Raw genomic sequence first — 23366 nt, 5'->3', positions numbered from 1 at the left:
GGAATAATTGGTAAAATTTATAACCTATGTAGATACAATTATTATTAAAATTTTCTCACTTTGATAACTGTGCCCTATGATTATGTAACAGAATGTCCTTACTCTTAAGGAAAACATGCAGAAATATTTAGGGATAGAGGGAAGTAAAGTTCACAATTAACATGCAGAAGGTTCAGAAGAAAAATACTTCTTAGAAATTAAAGCAAATATGACAACATGTTAGTACTGGTGAATCTGTGTATATGGAAGTTTTTTGTATTTTTCTTCCAACTCTTTGGAATTTTGAATTTTTGTCAAAAAATATTAAGAAAATAAAAATGAAGAAGGTAAAACAGGGACTTTCAGGAGAATGGTAATATTCTATTTATTGATCTATGTAATGATTTTCATGAGTATGATCACTTTGTGAAAACTTACTAAGGTGTAAATTGTTAATGTCACTTTTCTGTATGTATGTACTTCAAAAGAGGTAAATAATACAAAACCTTTTGAAGATCAAGCAGAATTTCTAATATATTAAATATTAACCTTTCACTAAAGTATAACAATTTGCTGGGCAGTATAAGAAACTAGAAACCCAGTACTTCTTCAGATAAGGTACCAAAAATTTTCTTTAATAAGGTTCTATGCAAGCATATCAACATTTATAAGTTTGTAAGGCAATCTAAGATTTTAGCAATGGAAATATAGAAATTACATCAACAGTGCAGCTAATTACTCAAATGCCTATTTTGTAGCCTCTACTATGTTTTAATAACATTGTATTCATGCTTGATTTATTTTTCTCTAAAATCTATACATAATCCATCAAAATAGGCTACTGGTCTACTTTTTGAAATATAGCCAGTATTTGACTATTTCTCCCCACTATCATGTTAGTCCAAATCACAACTCTCTCTTGTTTTAATAACTGCTGTTAACTTCCCAACTGGACCATTTCCTCCCTTAATTACTCTATAGGATGTTCACAGTAAAGCAGCTCAACAGAAAATTAACACCTAAATTATCCTCTTCTCTCTAAAGTCAATAAAATTTTATTTTCAAAGATTTTATCCAATCTCCACAAATATGAATAAAAATTATATTAATTTTTTTAAAAAATATTTCACATTGACTAGAAAATATCCTTTTGGTCAACTGAAGATAAATCCAGAAAGCAATTTTTCTAGTAAATAGTGTCCTTCATACACAAAAGTGACAGCATTGATATGCGAGGTAATTTTAGTTTCTACAGGTTGCAGAGATAAATTATTCACTTTTTCTTTAGTCATGATGGGCCTGCTAATTTTTCCATTCTTTCTTTACCTACTTTTTATTTGTTCCTTGCCCATCTGTGTTCTCCCATCTCTCCTTACTGTCTCCATCTCTACTTAGATCCATGGTCCATCATTATTATCAACCCCTTGAGTACCTGCTCAGTACATGTTTACCTGGTACAACCTACACTCCTGTGAGAAAACTCTAGCTACGCTGGGCACAGTGGCGCATGCCTGTAATCCCAATGGCTTGGGAGGCTGAGGCAGGAGGTTCATGAGTTCAAAGCCAGCCTTGGCAAAAGACAGGCACTAAGCAACTCAATGAGACCCTGTCTCTAAATAAAATATAAAATAGGGTTAGGGATGTGGCTCAGTGACAGAGTACCCGTGAGTTCAACACCTAGAACCCTAACTACTCCTCAACACATACTTGAAAAAGATGAGAGAAATAACTTTTCCCATTTCCATTATCCACCTACTTACATGCAATGGGGCCCTGTATCCTTCTTTCTCTCCTGTTATGAGTAAATTGTCTGTTGTCCATGCTCCTACTTAAGGATAACTTCACCATGTTATAGTCCATGCCCTCTGGACTGTGTTACAACAACTGACCCCTTCTCACTTGTTGCATGATCAATTTCTCCTCTAGTAACTCAACCCCTAAGTATACAAAATGCTCCAATGACTTTCACCATGAAACACCTCCTGATGCCACACTTCCCTTCAAATACTGTTCCATTTCTTGGCACTGGCCCCCACTGAAAAAATTAGAAGTCTTGAAATTTTTTTAAGATTTTTTTTCTAACTCCTCTATTCCCATTTTCTCTTAAGTCCATTCTAGTCTTTTAACTTTACCTTGAATGGCTGAAAGTGATCCCAGTCAGGATCACCAATGACCTTCACATATAAAAATCTAATAGTTATTCTCAATCTTCCTTTTCTTAATTTTTGGTAGTTGATCATTTCTTTTTAAAACACACCCTTTTCTTTGGGTTTTCTTCAATAGTCATTATTCTTTATTTGTCCCTTCTGAGTTCCTTTATTTTTCTAATCCACACAGGAATACCTCAAAGTTCTGTTCTCTTACTCTCTATTGATACTTCTTTTATGCTCAAATTCCATTTCATAGCTTCATTTACTACTGAACAGTGTTCATCTCAAGTTGATATCTCTAGCCAATACTCCTCCCCTGTACTCCAAACCCACATATCCGATTTCCCACTCACATTTTTATTTGTATGTTGAAAAAGCATCTCAGTTTTATTATGCCCTAAACTGAACTTTTAGTCGTCCCCTTCTGAAGTCACTCCTCCAGTAATCTTTTCTGTTTCCATAAAAAGGACTCCATTATTCCACTTGAGTAGGGCAAAAACCTTGTATTCATGCTTGATTTATTTTTCTCTAAAATCTATACATAATCCATCAAAATAGGCTACTGGTCTACTTTTTGAAATATAGCCAGTATTTGACTATTTCTCCCCACTATCATGTTAGTCCAAATCACAACTCTCTCGTTTTAATAACTGCTGTTAACTTCCCAACTGGACCATTTCCTCCCTTAATTACTCTATAGGATGTTCACAGTAAAGCAGCTCAACAGAAAATTAACACCTAAATAAGATTATCTAATTATTCCATTCAAAATCTGACAATGGCTTCCCATTTATTTCAATGACAGGAAAAGCCAAAGCTCTTATAATGGGATAAGATCTTATATAATCTGACCTAAATTTAAATAATAAACAAAAAGCAATGTACAGAAAACCTGCTAATTATTTTTAAATAGTTAATTAAAACAGCAAACATCAACAGCATATTTTCTACGTACCACACACTGTTCTGAAATACTTTACATAAATGAATGCATTTAACATATACAGCTATGTAATGAAGGAAGTGCTATTATAGTATTTTATAGATTAGGAAATCCAAGCCTAAAACGATGTGGGAGTTTGCCCAGAGACAAACAACTATTAAGTTTCAGACACAGAATTTGAACCCTTGAAGTATAACTCCATATTCCAAGCTCATAACACTATACTACAAATCATCAGCAACTCAATGAATGAAAATTGATTCCCTTAAAAAAAAAAAAGAGGAAGATCTAAAGGAATACTATGAATTACAAAAATCAATATCCTTTAGCTATCATAAGTTCTTATCAATCTATGAGATTGCATTTAGTTTAAATAATCACATTTGAATGTGTCAATGACAATCCATAAAAATTTTGGACCACTTTCTGATATGTAATTTTGGCTAAAATAAAAAATCTGTACCTAAGGGTTAAACTATATGCTCCCATAAGGTTTCTTCCTGCATTAGTATATTATTAAGTATAATATTTTTTGACAATAAAAAATTATACAATTAAAAACAGAAAACTGTACAAAATAAATTTAAACAAGTAACACAAATAGTAAGTAACTTGGCTGAGAACTAGAAATTGCTGGGTTCCAGGCCCAGATTTCAGACACGTTTATCTAACGTAAGATTAAACTGCCAGCATCATCAAACTTCTCAAGCCTTAGCCTATCCTTTGCCCTTATCCTTGTAATGGAGAAACAGATAAACATTTGTCACAATTGAGTAAAAAGGACATTTTCCACGTTTGCAAGTTATATCTTGTACTTTGTGAACTAAAGGAACAAAATTAGGTACTGGCACTAAGATCAAAGAGGAAAAAAATGCTTTTAATTTGAAAGATGTCTAGAATGAAATTTCTACCACCTCTTTTACTAAGATCAGCAAAACCCTTAGATGTAGGAAGCCAAATATCTTTAAAAATAACATACACAGACAAGAGCAAGATCATTTTTATCACCTTTACTAAGATTACTATCTTTATATATATACACATAACTTTATACTGTGCTTCATTTCTTGCTTACCCAGGTTTTCTTTTACTTCTTCCAGATGCAATAGCATCCAGAAGATATTTTCACAAAGAATTCATTTTGAACTACAAAGTTCCAGTTTTTGTTGGTAGAACACTGGGAAACTAACTTTATACTTAATATAGCACAAATTAAATATAAAAGACACCAATGCCTTACAATAATTGAGTTACAACTCTTCTACTAACCTGCTTGGTGGGAGTCCAGTCTTGAACAAAGATGGAGGAGAAGTAAACTCGGCTTTTGTAGATGGAAGTGCTGTTTCTTTCTCTGAATTTCCAGTTCTGCCCTGCTGTACCTTTAAACAAAAACATTCAAGAATATTAGCTTATTTATTTAATATAAAACACAAAATACTTAAGATGTTAAATTTATAACATTTATAAATTTATAAATGTTATATGAAGTTACATATAAAAATTTTTATGGCTGAATATTTATTAAAATTAACTTCTTTATTAGTCTTAAGTGAAAGGCATCAAGATGGATTATGGGATCAAAATGTTCCAACTACTAAAATATTAATTTTGTCACATAGATACTCAAGAAATTAAAACTCTTTGGAACTTTCACAAATTATTTCTGATATACAATAAATGAGTTCAAAATACTCAGTATAACTCCAATTGTCAGAGTTCAAGAAAGGCCTTGAAGAATTTTTTCCATCTGTGTTCACTACCCTCATTCAAAACAATTAGTGGCCATTTTAGCCATTCTGACCATTTTCTATTTAGATTTGCTGCAACATAAATACAAATAATCTGCCCCTAATCCATACCATTTCTTCAATTTTCCCATCACACTGTCAGTACCACCATCTGCCAGTTCTATGGATCTAAAAACTTATCATCAATCTTCTGTCTCCTTCATACTTCTTCAGTCTCTATACTTATTTCCAAACCAGGTATCCATTTAGTCTATTATTTGTCTATTATTATTAAAGCATGTCTGCCCATGCTTTCTGCTTCCATCAGATCCTCTGAATATGGTCTAGTTATACTCCTCTAGACTGGTGTCTATGCTCTTTTGCTTTTATCTCAACTTCTATCTTAAAATAATCATCAAATTATTAAATTTAATCAAAGTTGTCCTCCACTTAAATAACATCACAATATATCGCAGGCCCTAAATTCTATGGTCCTCTTTCCATCTAAATTCAGCATCACTGTCCTTTCCCAAAGGCAAAGATAAGAGAATCTCAGATATTTGACTCTAATATATTTGAACCATTGATTTGATTCCAAAGGTCATTATGTGGAAAAAAAAAATCTTGCTTTAAGCCATTACAGTTAGATCACTTATTAATTACATTAAATAGCACCCAACACGTCTATTTAAAATGTACTGATCCTAAGGAGATAAGGATCAACACTAAGGCAATGGAGACAGAAAAACTGAAGTAGAACTGACAGGCATGTGATAAGTAAAACTGATAGGATTTGGTGACTGGAAAACAGAACATAATTCATTCACCATTTATTAACCACAAAACACGTACTATATACCAGAAGCTGAGACATCAGAGAAAAATACAATGTATCTCAAACCTCAGGGAAAAACAGACCTCAAAATATGCAATATATAAATGCTATGAAAAATACAGACAAAAGATGCTATGGAAACAATTTAAAAAAATGCATTGCTCTGTCTAGGGATGTCAGGAATACTCAGACTTGACATTATAGTGCTAATGAACACAAATAATTTATATGCAACATCTGACTTGTCTAATTGAAATCTCGAAGATGCCTTGGCCAAAAAACTATTGATTTTCCCCAATCTGATCCTATCTGAGTCTTCCTCATATAAACAAATGGCTCTATCATCATACATTTCTATCATAAATTACTCAAGGAAAACAAACACCTAAGTATTAACTATATGTCAGTGTACAATATGTCAACTTAACCTTTACAACATATACAAAAATCCCACCATTTATTATAAAGCCCCCTCCACTTAAATAACATCACAGTATATCTTAGGCCCTAAATTCTATGGTCCTCTTTCCATCTAAATTCAGCATCACTGACCTTTCCCAAAGGAAAAGACAAAGAGAATCTTAGATATTTGACTCTAATATATTTGAACCACTGATTTGATTCCAAAGGTCATTATGTGAAAAAAAAAATCTTACTTTTTTACAGTTAGATCACTTATTATACTAAACAGTGCCCAACATGTCTATTTGCCCCCAAAGTCAAACCCACCAATATAATCTCAGCCATTCTGCTACATGAACTTGTCTCACCACTTTTACCTCTCTAAAATCCATCCTCCATACACAGCCAAAGCAATCTATTAAAATATAAGTTTAAATCAACTAATGTCTCTTCACTGCTCAGAACTGTCCAAGTTTCCTATTGCAACTAGGGGGGAAAAAATCAATGTCTTGGCAGCCTACAAGGACTACTTGGCATGGGCCCTGTTTACTACTCTGACATTGTTTTCCTCTATTCTTCCCCAACTGATCTTTACTATGTCCAATCATATGGTCTTTTTTTCTTGTCCTTTTTAACATATAAGCTACTAATTTGTCAGGCTTTTTTTTTTTTTTTTTAATGTTTCTAATTGTAGCTGAATACAATACTTTTATTTATTTTTTTATGTGGTGCTGAGGATGGAACCCAGTGCCTTACACATGCTAGGCAAGTGCTCTACCACTGAGCTACAACCCCAGCCTCCCAGGGTTTTTATACATGTCCCTTCTGTTTGGAATGCTCTCTCTATAGAACTCATGGATTTCTCCTTCTAATCAAGAATAGTAGCCTCCCTATCTCGGATCTTTGGTTTCACTTTCTGTATTTTCATTTACCACTTGTCAAAAGCAGACCAAAAATATTAAATGAAAAATTCCAAAATAAACAATTTGTAAGTTAAACAGTGCAATGACAGTAGCATAATAAAATTCTGAACATTCTAACTTCATCCCACATAGGATATGAATAATCCCTTTGTCTAGTACATCCTGTCTGTGCTACCTGTACATTAAACATTTAGCTGTCTGGAACACTGGAAAGACTTTGGTGGTATCATAGTTCTTGTGTTCCTAACCCTTATTTTACTCAATAATAGTCCCCCAAAACAAGAGTAGTGATACTGGCAATTTGGATATGCAAAGAGAAGCTGTAAAGTGCTTCCATTAAATGAAAAGGTAAATGTTCTAGATTCAGTAAGCAAAGAAAAAACAAGTATTCTGAAGTTACTAAGATCTACAATATAGTAAGATATTTTGAGAGAGGCCATTCACATAATTTTTATTACAATATATTGCTATAATCATTCTATTTTATTATTGTTTAGCTCTTCCTAATTCACACATTATACATTATCCTGGGTATGTATGGAAACTTTTATAATACCCAAAAGGTCTTGCAATGTGTTCCTTCAGATATAGGAGGATTCCTGTCTTATTCAATTAGCTCGTTAAGAGTGGCCTTCCCTAACCACTCCCAATCATTTTTTTTCCCATAATTTCTTACTAGTATCATTATCTGAAAGTATCTTGTTTTATTTATGATTACTGTCTATTGCCAGTTTACAGGATCTCTGAAGACATGGACTATGTATAACAAATCTGTATCTAAAGTAACTAGAGATCAGTATCTGGTGTTCAATAAGAACTCTAATAAATGTTTGACTCTGGGGCTTAGTTTAAATATCACTTCCTCAAATTCCTTCAAAAGATATGGAGTTTATAACCAATGTAATTTTGGCTGGGTGACTTCAGAGTATGAGGCAGAAAATCACAAGTTCAAGACCACCCGGAGCAACTTACTCAGATCTTGGCTCAAAATAAACAAAGGGCTGGGGAGGTAGTTCATTTAAAATCTATACACCAGAAAAGTTAAATATTCACCCAAATGATGCTACCCAAGAACCAAAGTTTGGGAATTATTTTTTGAATGTTTCTTTAGTCCGTTACAGCATTTTTATAAAAGTTTAATATGAACAATATTTTAAAAAAGAAACCTAGAAAACAGTGATATACTCAAATAGTAGATTATGCAAAAAATTATAACTATCAAAAAATTTTATCATGTACAATAAAATGAATGAGAAGTTATACTCCATGTATGATGTATCAAAATGCATTCTACCATTATGTATAACTAATTAGAACTAAAAAAAATTTTAATATTCTTTCCTATAACCTAGGAAAACATTTACCAAATAATGTTAGGGTGAATAAAGGAAAAGGGCAAAGCCATAAATAATCACAATTTGATTCAATCCACAAGAACAAAAAATTTGGGACAGCAATGACATTTAAGACTTTGAAAAAAGATGAGGAAAATAGTAACTGAGCAGAACAGAAAGCTGAATGCTGAGTTGCTAAGAGAAAGCAAAGACATCCTGATCAGACATGGCAGGACCCAAAAGGCTCAGAAACTGACAACTCCAGCTCCCAGAAGATCTGAATCAGCCAGGCACATATCCTCTAGGCACAATACTGGAATGCCTTCTCTGAAAAGTCATATTATCACCAAAATAAAGGGGCGGGGGGGGAGAGCAAACAATCTAAAGATACTAACATGAAAAAAACTTAATCCTACAGGAACTTCCAGTTGACTTTTAGCAGCCCACTCTTAAACAAGCGAATGGCCAACAATCAATAAACATTTGAGAAAAGTCCAAGTCAGAAGTCAATAATAACATCAAAAACCAACTTGAAGAAAACAAACTATTCAGGAAAAAAAATAAATAACTAACACAAGCATAAGCATAATCATTAGTATTCGTGGGGGGAGGGGACACTGCATTACTACAAAAACAATGGGATGCAAACATAATACCAAGTTTCTTGGGAATAAAATATATAACAGCAGGCTTCCATCTGTAAGAGCCATAAGAGCCAGCCCCTATGAATTTTTTTCTGTTTTTAAAAGTCTACCATAAAAGAAATGAAAAAGTACCCGGAAGCTGAGTTTATAACAAGTGTCATTTCTATTAGAAGAAAAAAAGCACCACTGCAAACAATCGAGGTAATTAAGACAACTTTTCTATCTCATCCTCATAATCAAGTATAACAAAATATTCAATGCCTAAGTAGACAACATTACCAAAAAGAACCTGATGACCCTTTAAAATATGGTAGATCTTATCAAGTACTTTCAAAATATTTGCAACAGAACAAGAACCAAATACTTACCCATAGTAGGATGTAAATTTAAAATTTGATTCTCTATACAGAACTGTGCCCAACAGAGCAACTACATCTGCAGATATAGCACACGCATTGCATAAGGCAGTATTTTGGTAGACAGCGCTGCAGTCTCAAAAGGGGCAGAGTTCCATAGGCAGATCATAAGTTTCCTAAGTATTTTTGCCAGTCTAAAAGCCACTCCAAATCTTTATCACACTGACACCCAATGTTAAGAATCAAATATTAAGGGAAAGGAAGAAAAGACTACCCAACCGAATTTCAAGTATGAAAATATAATATTCACTTTTGAACTGGGTATGAGCCTACCATGGCATGGAGAAGCCAGAAGACAGACTTGATATCTAAAGTGGTAATATCATCCTTCAAGTTTCTCACATAAACCGACTCCTTTTAAGTATTAATTTTAAAAATCAATGGCTTTATCCCTTTTGTTGAGATCTTAGAGACTCTCAGATAATGTGTAAAACTCTTGAAAACACCTTGATCTACAAGAGACATCACACCAACAATTTCAGTGTCAAACAGATAGAAAAAAACCATAGCACTATTCTTACCTTTTTTTTTTTTTTTTAAAGAAAATTAGGAAAAATAAGCCTAATTCTGCTTATAAAACTTAGAGCATGAGCTACAAAACAAAATGACAGCTTACCCTGTTACCATGAACTTTCACCTCCTATAAATAAACATGTGCTGTACTCAAAATAAAACCACAAAATACAGTGAAGAATAGTTTAACTTGGCATTTGTTAGTAATGACAGGCTATAAATTCACACGCTTGCAAAAGTGGAGATAAAACAACAATCAGCAAATTTGTAAGTCACCAGGAAGCTGAAGGTTTAGGAAAAAAGACAGCTATTTCTACTTTAAATTTGACCCTTCAATAGTGGTATGGAGCAGACTCAAGAACAAAAAATGAGAGCAACCAAGGATAATTTACTAAAATTCACCTTAAAAAGACTGAATCTGCCATCTTGGATCTCTGCACCTGGTGTAACTTCCATAGTACAGTCTTCGGCCTAAGTTAGATAACATATTCCCCATTAAGATACCACACAAATTTTAATTGATAGGCCATATAAAGACAAACTAGCTGTAGCTAGTTTGTGACTTGAAACTAAGAACAAAAATAATCATTAATAAGAAACTCTGAAAAGGAAGAGAAACAGGGAAGAGAATGAAAATTTTAAACTATCATGTAGCATTTAACCACCTTCATAGGGAAAATGTGACTTATTTGGGGAGTAAAAGTGGGACAGTAAAAAAGGTAGGCATATTCTGGAATATTTACTAATTACCGTAATTTTATTTGTAGTAGAAGTAACTGGTATAACTTCAAGTCCCATTCGTATCCTCTTTTGTTTTTCACAGTAAGCTTTCCAAGTATCTTCATTGAACCCATAATTAAAGTAATCAGAAAGATCAGCACCTAAAGACAAAAAATATTTTTAGTGTGCAAATATTTAAATGCTATACAGCAGCAAAAATACAATGACCTGGGCTGGGATTCTAGCTCAGTGGTAAAGCATATGCTTTGCATGTGTGAAGCAAGGGGTTTGATCCTCAGCATCACATAAAATAAATAAAGGTATTGTGCCCATCTACAACTAAAAATATTTTTTTAAAAAAAATACAATGAAGTACTAAAACATAAATTTTAACATTCTAGCAGTCTTACCACCCCTTCTATTCTACTAGTTCTCAAAATTACCACCATAAAACAAAAAGACTACAAAACATTTTGACCAAAATTATTTGGCATTATAATAAACATGCATGTCAACATTTATAGTTATGCTAGACCACAGGCAAATTTAATAATACAAGTCTTTATTACTCATCATTTGCTTAACACAATAAAAATAACCTTGAAAAAACAATAACCTAAGTTGATGCTCAAAAATACTTTACTGATAACATCAAACAATACATTTTTTGAAATCAACATAACACATAATAATCTCACCAGGTTTACGCCATGGTTTATCTTCAAAGGAATCCAAATCTACCTCCAAGAGTGGAACTCCATTAATGCTTCCAGGTGCATCAAGATCTACTCCTTTGACCTTTGTTCCTATTTCACAGAAATATAAAATGGTAAAGGAGCTACATTAGTAAGAACATGGGAGATACCATAGACCAACAGAAAACACTAGCACCTTTTTATACTCCTGGCACAAAAAAAATGGCAAAAGTTCCAAAGAAACATTAGAATAATGTTCACCATAAAAAAAAAAAAAAAATTAGATGACCTCAAGCTTTATGGTGTAACTATAAGATTAACTGGATGAAAAACTTTGGGACTTATTACTTGTAAGGAATTACTATACTAATAGGAAGTAACATAACATAAATTTCCATTTTGAAATCACTGTTTTGTATAGCCTGGGAGTAAAGAAAAGTTTTACTTTTGCTAAAAGTTGTAAAATAAATCAAAGAAAAAATAAATGACAACTATATAGTCAGGACAGCCTAAAATGTTTGCCATTTGGTCCTTTACAGAAAAAGTTTGCAAATGTGACTTACTTTCCTACTGATACAACTGCAAATATAAATTTTACCTGTAGTTCCATAAACTCTTCCCCCTGTCTTGATATTAAGATTTACAGGTGCCGTACCATAACTCCTAAAAAACAAAATAAAAATTATACTGAGAAACAAAGTACACACACCAATATTTAATGTGTTATGTACCCACATAAGCTGACAGACTCAAAACATTTTAGAAAACACTTTATAATAATTTAAAAATCTGTCACTTGCTTAAGAAAAGATACAGAAAAAATTTTCGTACATATCTGATTTGTTTCCATCTCAAAAGTTTCCCTGCCACTAAGTCGATATCCTATTGTTGCAAACTTTACCAGAAATTTGGCTGGGAAGCAAAGAATAGTTTATATGCCTTTGTTTAATTCTCTTGTCTCCTAGTTTTATTTAACATATAGCAATTCTGATAGAGTGAAATTTCTCCACCTTGTTCCTAAAGCCAGTGGTCATAAGATAAATGAAAATAAAATAATAAAATAATTTAGTGCTTTCCACATTTTGTACCCTTGATAAAACCTCTTTCAAATGCTCACATATTTTGTCATAAAAATGAGTGCATTTATATGGAATTTTAAAATGAGTATGCCCCAGCATGTTGGCACATGCCTATAATCCCTGAGTCTCAGAAGGCTGAGGCAGGAGGATTTTACGTTTTAAGCCAACCACAGCAACTTAGCAAGGCAGTTAGGCAACCTAGTGAGACCTTGTCTCAAAAAATAAAAAGGGCTGGGGATGTGGCTCAGTGGTTAAGCACACTTGAATTCATTCCCTGGTACCATTAAAAAAAAAAAAAAAGACTGGGATAAAAGCAGAACAGGGTCTGCTGGTGGTGGTATGGTTAACGATTGAGAAGGAAAAAGGGGAAAATTTCTGGGATGCTTCTAACATTCCATATGTTGATCTGGGTTGAGGTTACATGAATGCATACATTTCAAAAAATTATTGAACAGCACCTTTTGAAATGTAGTCACACATGTGATATAAAAAGTCAGATTAACCCATATTCAAATACAAGTTCTATCAACTACTAGTTGTATAACTTTGGCCCAGTCTCTCAGACCCTATAAACCTTGTATAAAATTTATGTAAGGTAAGTTTACAATTTTTTCCTTTTCTATATAAAGCATGAAATGTATATAAGCAGAAATATCAAATATACCAACTAAAACAGACTTACATATAGTTGAGGAGGTTAAGGAAAAGGGAATAGAGGAGACTGTAGAGATTCATATTGAACAAAGATATCAGGAAGACTTCTTGTTATAGATAATATCTTAAATGATACATTTTTTCACATTGTATTCACCGTTTATTTAATTTGGTGCTCTTTCCCTCACAGGCTCAACCAAGTCGACTTGTGATGATTCATATCTTTTGATCTGCCTAATAATTATCTGCATCTTTGTCTCCAATTTACTAAATTTATGGAACTTGGGTTTAGTTACATTAGCAGTTTTATTTTTGGTTTTTATTTTTTAAAAAAAAGTCCAAATGCAATAATATACACAAATAATTGTAGCTCCATTGATATAAATGCAAAAAAGCATAAAGTAGCCCAAATTAAACCGTTACTCTCAAGCAATATTATCATTAACAATTAGCAATGTTTAATCTTCTTTAACTGATCAATTCATTTAATAAATGTTTACTGAGCATAAAAATAAGCCCAATTGATTTTAGGTTAAAGAGGGAGAATGAGGAGCTAGATAAATGTGGTTTCAGTTTTCATGATGCTTACATTTCAACAATCTAAGTTCAGCACAGTAAAGGTAGCTTAGAAATATAATCATTTATGTACAGTATGATGTATAAAATTTCTAGTCAAAGACTAATGCACAAATATCAAGGATTGTCTTTAAACTATCCTCTAACAGGTCTGCTACAGGAAAAACATTTATAAGAGGTTTACCCATAAGTGTTCAATAAATGAACTTATAAATGAACTTCTTTGTTTCCTACGTTTTACCTCTTAAAACATCACTTTTCTTTATTAAGCCACCAAGTCTTTAAATCATTATGTGCAAAGGAGCTTAGCTGTAGGGGAAATTGCACTTAAGCAAATCTATACATGTCCCTACTTCCACAAGTCTCAGGCTACACCAACTGCTGGATCCACTGGGCTTGCATTTTCTCAAGAATCTTCAAAGTTAATGTCATATAAGTGTGTTTCAACCTGATCCTTCCATATGTACTTAATTAACAACTCTAAAAACCTTTAAGTTACTGAGTCACTGGTCTCTAATTTACCCACAACCAACCAGTAAATCATGGTAATTCTCTTTATCACACTCAAATATACTTTGCTTTCCTATTCATCTCTATACTGTTGCTGCTGGCTTATCACCTCACCTGGACAAGTACATTAGCCAAGTTCTTATCAAATCCATCCCAACTACTGATACTCAGATTTATCTTTTCACATTTTCTGCCTGCCTAAAAACCTTTACAGGCTTCACAAGGGCAGGGCAAAACTATCCTAATTCCTTCCAAAGGACATTTCAACCATCCCTTTCCTCAACCTTAGCTTCCAACCATATAGTTCCTCTAAGTCTACTTTGTTTATTTTATTAGCAGTGCCCTCTTTCTAAAACTTACCAAGAATCACTCAAGTAAGTTCAATTGTTACCTCTAGGATCATCTCTTCAAGACCTGTGGCTTTCAGCAACTCTCCTCTCAAAGCTTTCAAATCACTATTATGTGCTTATTTCAGCATTATGTTGCACTGAAAATATCTGCTTACTTATCTGTCTTCCTCCCTACTTCTAGAAAATTTAAAAAAAACCTATTAAATTTGTATTTCCATCACCAGTTAATAAATTTAGAAATCAAAAATTGTTGTTTCCTTACCTAAATAGGTAACTTTATCTTTAGGAAAGAAAATTTTTCATGGTGAATCTTCAACAAGAGTTTTTTTTTTTTTTTTTTTGTATCATGATAGATAGAAAATGTAAAAACAATGGAATCAACCACTGATGGTTTAATGTTGGCACACTCTCTATATTACTTTACATAATGCCAACAAATTATTTTCCCTTACAAGATAAAGTATTCTAGTTTTTAGATTTATTTTAAACTTTATTTATATGTAGAATGAACTTGTAACAAAAACATGTTACCTTAAAAAATGCTTTTTTTACTTTCTACTTTGCTTTATTTCAGTATCTAGAGATATTTCCCTTGAAAACTGAAAGAAAGCCAGTAAGAAAATAATACTTTGTGCACTGAATTCTTAAAAGCAAATTTAAAAGGCAATTTGTGTTTAAGGGACAATACTAAACTGGTTTAAGTTTCATCTTATAATATTATATTTCCAGATACTAAAGTTAAGCAAACTGCACTCTTCATAAAGGTCTGTAACTTACTTTTGAAATGCATTAAAATAAGTGGACTAACAAATAGATAAAGGACAGAAACATGTATGACTTAATGTAAACATTGAAAAGTGTACATTGTACAATCTGGGTGATGGGTGAATGTTCAAAGGTCAATTCCTTCCTTCAGGTTTTTGAATATTTGAAAATTTTCATCATCAAATGTTGCAGGGGGAAAAAATCTAGAGACAGTGTCAATTTATTCAACAAACATCTACTGAATACTTACTATATATTAGGTAACGTGAGGAAAAGGAAAATCCATAGAACATAATTTCTACTCTAAATGAGTTGATTGTCTAAAAGTGATGAACATATACAAGCATAACTATTAATTCATGAAACTAAGAAGTACTATGAGGAATAAAGTTCTGATAAAGTACTATGAAAATATATGTACATTTAATATTTGCATGCAATTCCTACTAAAAAAGAAAACTGATCACATTCATAATATTAAAAAAAAACTGCCACTCAGATTTATCTTACAAATACAAAACAAAAACTGCTACTCAGATTTAACTTACAAATAAGACAATACAACAAAATCTACAAAATATACAATGATTATCATAATGCAGATAGTAAAAACCTACTAGAACAAAGACCTACTAGTATTGTATTACAGTCCACCAGTAATTATTTACTTTCTCAAGTGGGAATGACTTTCCAGCATTAATATAAGCAGTTGAGTCTCTTCTCTACCCTGTTTCCTAAAAAGCTGCTAAGATTTTTAAATCAAATAGGTAGCTATTATCATAATGCAAAGCTATCTATGACAATTACTGAATTTCAACATTCAAGTTTCCTGAAATTAAAGATTTTGTAAAAAATGGCTCTACTGAAGAAGTATTATAAAGTATATAGATAGATACAGATTCCAGATAAGGCTGCTTAATAAACTAAAGTAAAATTAATTTGGTTATTTTATGTGTCCAACGTACAAGCTTTAGTAATCATATTATGTAGACAATCTGAAAAACAAACAATACTGACTCTTAATTCTACCAGCATAACTAAAAATCTCAATCTATACTTTAGAGCATTCTCTTTCAATCCTTTCATATTCCTTATGTGCTCAACGAGTCAGGAACAGTCATTTACTTGGTCCAGTTTGTGAAATATAATGGATAATTAATTTGAAAAATAATTACAAAAAACAAAAAGAAATACATTTGATTTTTTTATTTATATACGACAGCAGAATGCATTATAATTCTTACTACACATTTAGAGCACAATTTTTCATATCTCTGGTTGTATACACAATATATTCACACCAACTCGTGTCTTCATACCTGTACTTTGGGTAATAATGATCATCATGTTCCACCATCATTAATAACCTCATGCCCCCTCCCTTCCCCTCCAACCTCTCTGCCCTATCTAGAGTTCGTCTATTCCTCCCATGCTCCAGCTCCCTATCCCACTATGTATCAGCCTCCTTACATCAAAGAAAACATTCAACATTTGGTTTTTTGGGATTGGCTAACTTCACTTAGCATTATCTTCTCCAACTCCATCCATTTACCTGCAAATGCCATGATTTCTCATACACTGCTGGTGGGACTGCAAAAATTAGTGCAGCTAATATGGAAAGCAGTATGGAGATTTCTTGGAAAATTGGAAATGGAACCACTATTTGACCCACCTATCCCTCTCCTTGGTCTATACCCAAAGGACTTAAAAACAGCATACAGGGACACAGCCACATCAATGTTTAAGCAACAGAATTCACAATAGCTAAACTGTGGAACTAACCTAGATGCCCTTCAATAGATGAATGAATAAAAAAATGTGGCATATATACACAATGGAATATTACTCAGCAATAAAAGAATAAAATCATTCGATACAGTTTTTACTAGACAAAAAAAATTAAACCTAAATTAAGATTTGGATAAGTAATAATATGAAAGAATTAATGCCAAACTACAATTCAAAATTTTCCAATTATAGCCAACAAATTCACAGCATTCAAATTCTTTTATAAAAATACTTTAAATGCCATGAATCAAAACTACTGCTTCCATGTAACTAATTAACTTAATCTTTAGGAAAGAAATATCTTCACAGTAAAATTGTAACAAGAGTTCCTTCATATTACATTAAAATAGAAAATGTAAAACAGTGAAATCAACCATTGACAACTTGATATAATCACATATATCTTTGCTATACAGCTTTCACATAAATATTACCTAATTAAAAATAACTTACCCATACTGTGGCGCTCCTGTTTTAATATCTCCTATAGTGACATGAACATCATCCTCGTCATCATCACTGTCACTATCACTATCATCTTCTGTCTCAGTCACTTTCTATAACCAACATAAACATTTTAAAAGTACATTCAATAGTCTACAACAAAATTTTTTTTTATTTTACTATTTTTACTTGGTCTGTTTTAATAACTACAAATAAAACCATCCTGTTTGAGATATAGTTTTAGAGAAAAAAGTCACAAGCTTATAAAGCTGATATCTGTATTTCAACTCAGTTATAACTTTGGTGTTCTGTACAATAAAAGTCTTTTTTTTCAGCATCACCTTCTCTTGGCAAATAACAACTCATTTTTGTTTTACTATTTATGACTGCCCTTCTTATAAAAAGAATCTAAGGCAAAATAAGAGATCCACAAAATTATTTTTAAATGTATTTTCAAAAAAAAAATAATTTTTAGTTGTAGTTGGACACAATACCTTTATTTTGTTCATTTATTTTTATGTGATGCTGAGGATCGAACCCATGGCCTCACATGTGCTAGGCGAGCACTCTAGCTGAGCCACAACCCCAGCCCCTTAAAAAGTATTCTTAACAAAAATATGAATAAAAGGAAAATAATTTTAAGATTCAGTGTCAAGCTTAAAAAGTACCAAATAGTACAGGAGCAGCTGGATTACTCTTGGCATTCATTTATACCTAAAATGGCTCTTGCCTAAAGATGCTTGAGGGAACATCCTATTCCGCTGAGTTAAAGTGGGTCCACTTATAAAGGTTTTACTATGGCTCTAAAAGACTATTAAGTCCACAGTTACATAACAGTAAATAAGCATATCACCCAAGCAAAATATTAATATAATGTACAAATATTCATAAGACCTTCCAAAATACCAATTTGATAGGCATGAAGTCAGGGACCATCACATCTATGGAGAAGAAAAAAAAAAAGGCACTGCTAAAAACTCACAATAAACTTAGTTTGTGAGACTCAATGTTTGCTTTGAAAATCAAACTATGTGGCTCAGTGGTAAAGTGCATGGCTAGCATGTGTGCGGCCCTGAGTTCAATCCCCAGCACTGCCAAAAAGTAAAGTAATTGAGAGAAAAAAAAAATCAAATTATGATCTATTCAGGTAGTCTATTATTCATTTCTTTGAAAGCAATAACCATCAAGCCTTTTGCATGTTATTATTTCCTCTGAAGTCTCTTCCTACTATTTATTCTCCTCATTAACTCCTACATATACTTTTGATGGTACCAGATGAAGTAACAGATGCAAGGAGAGGCCAAATCACACAAGATACTGCACATTATGTTAAATGCTGGCTTTATTTTTAAGTCAATTGTGAAGTTACTGATAAAAATTGTAAACAGGAAAGTAAATGGATCTCAAAGCCTTATAATTATGTTACCGGTTTTGGTACGCCATTTTCAGCAGTTTCATCTTCTATTCCTGATGGAGGATTAGCGCTACAGATAAAATAAGTACATGTCAGATACTGTTTTTCAAGTACAGAGAGATTATACTAACATACAGATAGATTATATTAATATTTTTACACAATGCCTGATAAGGTTTTCTAAATTAATGTCTCCAATGGATGATAAGAATAAGGATCATAAAATCTGTCTTATTCTGGGTTATTCTTAATATCTTACATAAAACAGTACTCAGCAATTAAAGAGCTAGGTGTGTAGCTTAAAGTTTTGTCTAGCAATCATAAAGCCCTGGGTGTAATCCCTCATCACAACCACCAATAAGAAAAACAGAAGTAGGAAACGGAAATGCCTCGATAATTTGTTAATAAATTACAATTTGATGATGGGATATAATTTTTAGATTTTGAAAATATGCAGCACACTTAATCAACTTTCCTTATCATAAATCTTTATGGTACATTTCATGTGCAAGGTAATATCATAACTGCCAAGAGCTGTGTAATAATTTCTCCTTTTCCTTCGTGCCCATGAAATTCAGATTTGTGATACCTCTTAGTATCCAGTTAATATAACATATCTGCCTGGTTTCCTGTTTCATCAGTCTTATTGGATATGTCCTTTGTTATATAAAAACCAAAATTCTAATATTAAAAAAAATTAATCTTCATGCAAGACAGTCCTCCAATGTGATATTATTAACAGCCCCATGCCTAGTCTTTTTATTTTTTTGTAGTTGGACACAATGCCTTTATTCTATTTATTTTTATGTAGTGCTGAAGATCAAACCCAGTGCCTCGCACATGCTAGGCCAGCACTCTACCCCTGAGCCCCAGCCCCAGCCCCAGCCCCTAGGCCTAGTCTTTTATATGGACAGTTAATACTTGAATTTGTCCTTTCACAACAAAAACTATATAGAATGTAACAATAAAACACACTGTCAAGAGACTCAAGATGACCATTAACCAACAAATAACACTTTCAATACTCTGTAATTGAATAATTATGATTTCAACAGTGGAAACAAGCCACCACTTCACTTCATAGATAGGAAAACTAAAGCACAAAGCAGTGAAATGATTTGGTCTAAATCCCAGAAAAAATTAGTAGCATTTCTAAGACATTTCCATTATAATTCATTAGTATATCCACTTCCTGCTTAAATAAATTTCTAAATAGACATAAGTGTTACTTGTTTTTTTCTGGTGTATATAAGTGTGTGCATGCATGCACAGGAGAGAGAACACTCATTTGCTTTTTGTGTCACAAAACAGGATACTATATTCAGTCAAAACTTGGACAGATAAAACATAACAGAACCAGAGACAGTGTAATGTAATAGTTTAAGGGCAGAGGCTTCAGCAATGAACCAGTCACAAAGAAGTGGGGGCAAACTGCAATAGCAGGGACCTAGGAAGAACAATGCAGTGATGTACCAAGCTAGATACTAGTTTTGGCAGAACTCCTTTCTTCGAGGGACTTCTCTCAGAAGTTTTAATTAACCACCACCATTAAAATGGTCAGGTCCCATCCCCAACAGGATGAATTAAATGCATTAGCTCTCCAAATGAAGTTTTAATAAAGAATATGAATAAATTATAATAGTGACACTAAGAGCAAGTAGGATTATTTCAATAAATTTTATCAAGCTGTATACTAGAGAGTTAAAGTTCAAAAAGAAATTTTGAGAATTACAGCTAAAAACAAAAAACAATGGTATGAAGACTATATTTGATTACAGCTCTATACCCAGTAATCAACTAATTGCTTCCTTAATTAAAGAAATATTTAATCACTTTCATAACTATATATTAATCCCAATTTTGTGGTTGGGAATAGGATTTGAAATTGAGCTGAATACATAAATTTCAAAACTAAATGATTAAATTTCACATAACAAATTGAATGAAATATAGGGGTATATTTGGGTGAGGAAAAACTGTAATTTCAGCTCTTCCTAAACTATTTCCACTTCCACTTCTTCCTTATCCTTTTTTTTTTTTTTTTTGTTATACAGCTTTACTGAGATATAATTTACATTTATCCACTTAAAGGGTATAATTATATGAGTTTTAACGTATTCACAGTGCAATCATAACTATTTGACTCTAGAACATGTGCATGGACCTCCAAAAGAAATATTCTGTGTATCAGCAGTTGCTTTCCATTTTCCCCAAGCCTACAACTATTAATCTTCCTGTCTCTATGGATTTGCTAATTCTGAACAGTTCATATAAATGGAATCAGGTAACATGTTGTCCTTTGTGACTGTTTTTTTTTTTTTTCCACTTGCTATAATGTTTCACAGAAGTGAAATTTCTTCTGTGTTGTAACATATATCAATAGTTCATTTCTTTTCACTGTCACACACATTTAACCTATCATTTCATCAGTTTATGGATCCTTAGATTGTTTCCAATTTTTGACTACAATGAATAAGGCTGATATTATGAACACTCACATGCATGTTTTTGTGTGGATGTATATTTTACCTTCTGAGTGGAAATGCTGGATCATTTGGTAACTCTTTGTTTCACTGAGGAAACCATTAGACTGTCAAAGTAACTGGACCATTTTATAATCTCATCAGAGGTATTTTAATAAGGAACAATGAGGATTCCTATTTTTTTACATCCTCACCAACACTTGTTTTATCTTTTTGTTTTATAACCATCCTACTGGGTAGTTATTTCCTCGTATTTTTAAAATCCAAATATTCCTTAAGTGCTCTTTTTAAAACTATTCCCTCCATGATTTAGAGTACTAAGGTACTGTCAGAGTACAGTCAGCATAACCATGTACTTATATGAGGTGCTTTGAAATTTGGAGTAAATTTCTGTTCCCCATATATATTCTACAAATGTTATTTATACCTTCCTGATAATTTAACAAAGAAAATCAACCTTACCAATAATTAGTCAATTCTATTTTGAAGTTAAATAAAACATTGAAATTTTTAAAAATATTATAAAAGCAATAATTTTCATAGTTTCTTTAAATGTTAAAGTATTTTCCTCAGTAGTGCAGTGATTATGCTGTGTACACCACTATTAAGCTCACTTAAAAGTTATTTAAAACGTATTCAAATCCCAACTTTAAAAACTATCCTAGCAAATAAGATGGAATTAGTGTAAGACTATGTCTTGAATATCCTCCAACCTTTAGTCAGAATGTTATAGTCAAGCCAATAATCATAACAACCTTGACAATTTGTTGATAGAACTACTTTAGCACACAATCTGTACAAGCATCAGCAGGAAATTTCACTAACCTGGCATTTTCTTCTTCTGGCCTTTCAACTTCATTTTCGTCTACCAAATAAAATAAAATAAAATAAATAAATAAACCAAGCTTAAAGAAAGCAGTATTATGAAAATCTGAAGTGATCATCACAAGCACTAACCTAGGTCCTTTGCCAAATCACTGTGCACATGCACGTCCCATGGGCCTATAAGCATATCCAAAGTTAGATCACCTTATAATCACTAAACAAGATACGTCTTTTATGGAAAAAAAAAATCAGACTTTACTGCTATAAAAATAAGCTTAAGAGGTACTGAAGATTTCCAGATCTTCATAAAAGAAATTCCACACTTTCACATTTCAAAGTATTAAAGCTAAATCTCTCCGCCAAAGATAATGTACTTTTTTACAAGTTTATCAAAGTTACATCATTGAGGAGCTGCATGGTGCCCAACATGCAGATTTAATGTACTCTTCTAAAACAATAGAGAATTTACCTTTTAGTCAAGGAATAAATGTTTGGTTTCAAATCTGGAGTCACTACCAGACAAGGATTATGACTTTTAAAACCAGATGTTAAATAAGTCCACTTCAAAATGTACAAGATGCATTATTTTGAGGAGAAAGAAAATACATGAGATGACACCGGAAATTATAAACCCAAGGGTCATGAACTTCTATGATGTGGATTAAAGAGTAATCTCTTAAAAAAGAAAAACTTCACCTTAACACAGGAGACAGAGATTTTCTTTGTGGGCCATAATGTATTCATTCCATCTCTTTTTTTTCCTGTCTTTTAAATGATAATTTTAAAGTACGACTTTCAGACAAGGAGGTACCCTTGCAGGTGCATTCCATACAAACTGACCATCAAGAAACAAGACATTAGTTTCACAGCATTAACTTTATTTAGCTATCATTACAGAATGACTGTTTCTGAAAGCAAGGGACAAGAAGGCACCAAGAGATGCACCAAAGACACTCCAAAATCGATAGGAAAATCAAGAATAAAGGGAGAGGAGGCGAGGCGGCCTGGAGGCCCGGGGAAGAGGCGGACGAGCGGGACTCACAGTCGAGCTGGGCCCGGGTCCCACGTCCTCCACTGCCGCGGTGGTGCACAGGGGGTCAAGGACCGGGGCTGCGCGGAGGAGGCCGCGGGGCTGGGGGCGCGCACGCCGGCGCTCGGGCCCGTCGGCAGGCCCGACAGGGCCTCCCAGGGGAGGCC

At 32.9% G+C, this 23366-nt stretch overlaps 1 protein-coding gene across 16 annotated transcripts in view; it reads right to left on the bottom strand.

Annotated features, from left to right (window-relative positions):
• Positions 1-23366, bottom strand: part of Fip1l1 (factor interacting with PAPOLA and CPSF1) — a 73283-nt gene that overhangs the window by 49469 nt on the left and 448 nt on the right. For 4 of the 16 annotated variants that reach the window (XM_015482110.2, XM_015482105.2, XM_015482106.2 and 1 more), the window contains exons 2-10: positions 22302-22346; positions 22170-22209; positions 18874-18931; positions 17457-17560; positions 11880-11944; positions 11285-11392; positions 10617-10747; positions 10269-10337; positions 4342-4451 (exon numbers count right to left, since the gene is read on the bottom strand). In XM_015482110.2, coding sequence (XP_015337596.1) covers positions 4342-4451; positions 10269-10337; positions 10617-10747; positions 11285-11392; positions 11880-11944; positions 17457-17560; positions 18874-18931; positions 22170-22209; positions 22302-22346 — 730 coding nt within the window. The remainder of the gene's footprint in view (positions 1-4341; positions 4452-10268; positions 10338-10616; positions 10748-11284; positions 11393-11879; positions 11945-17456; positions 17561-18873; positions 18932-22169; positions 22210-22301; positions 22347-23366) is intronic. The other 12 variants (XM_048784483.1, XM_015482107.2, XM_048784484.1 and 9 more) reach the window with 3 other exon arrangements.

This window comes from Marmota marmota, unplaced genomic scaffold (genome assembly GCF_001458135.2).
Source record: "Marmota marmota marmota unplaced genomic scaffold, marMar, whole genome shotgun sequence".
In the NCBI taxonomy this organism is placed as follows: Eukaryota; Metazoa; Chordata; class Mammalia; order Rodentia; family Sciuridae; genus Marmota; species Marmota marmota.
This window is presented reverse-complemented; position numbering and strand designations above follow the sequence as displayed.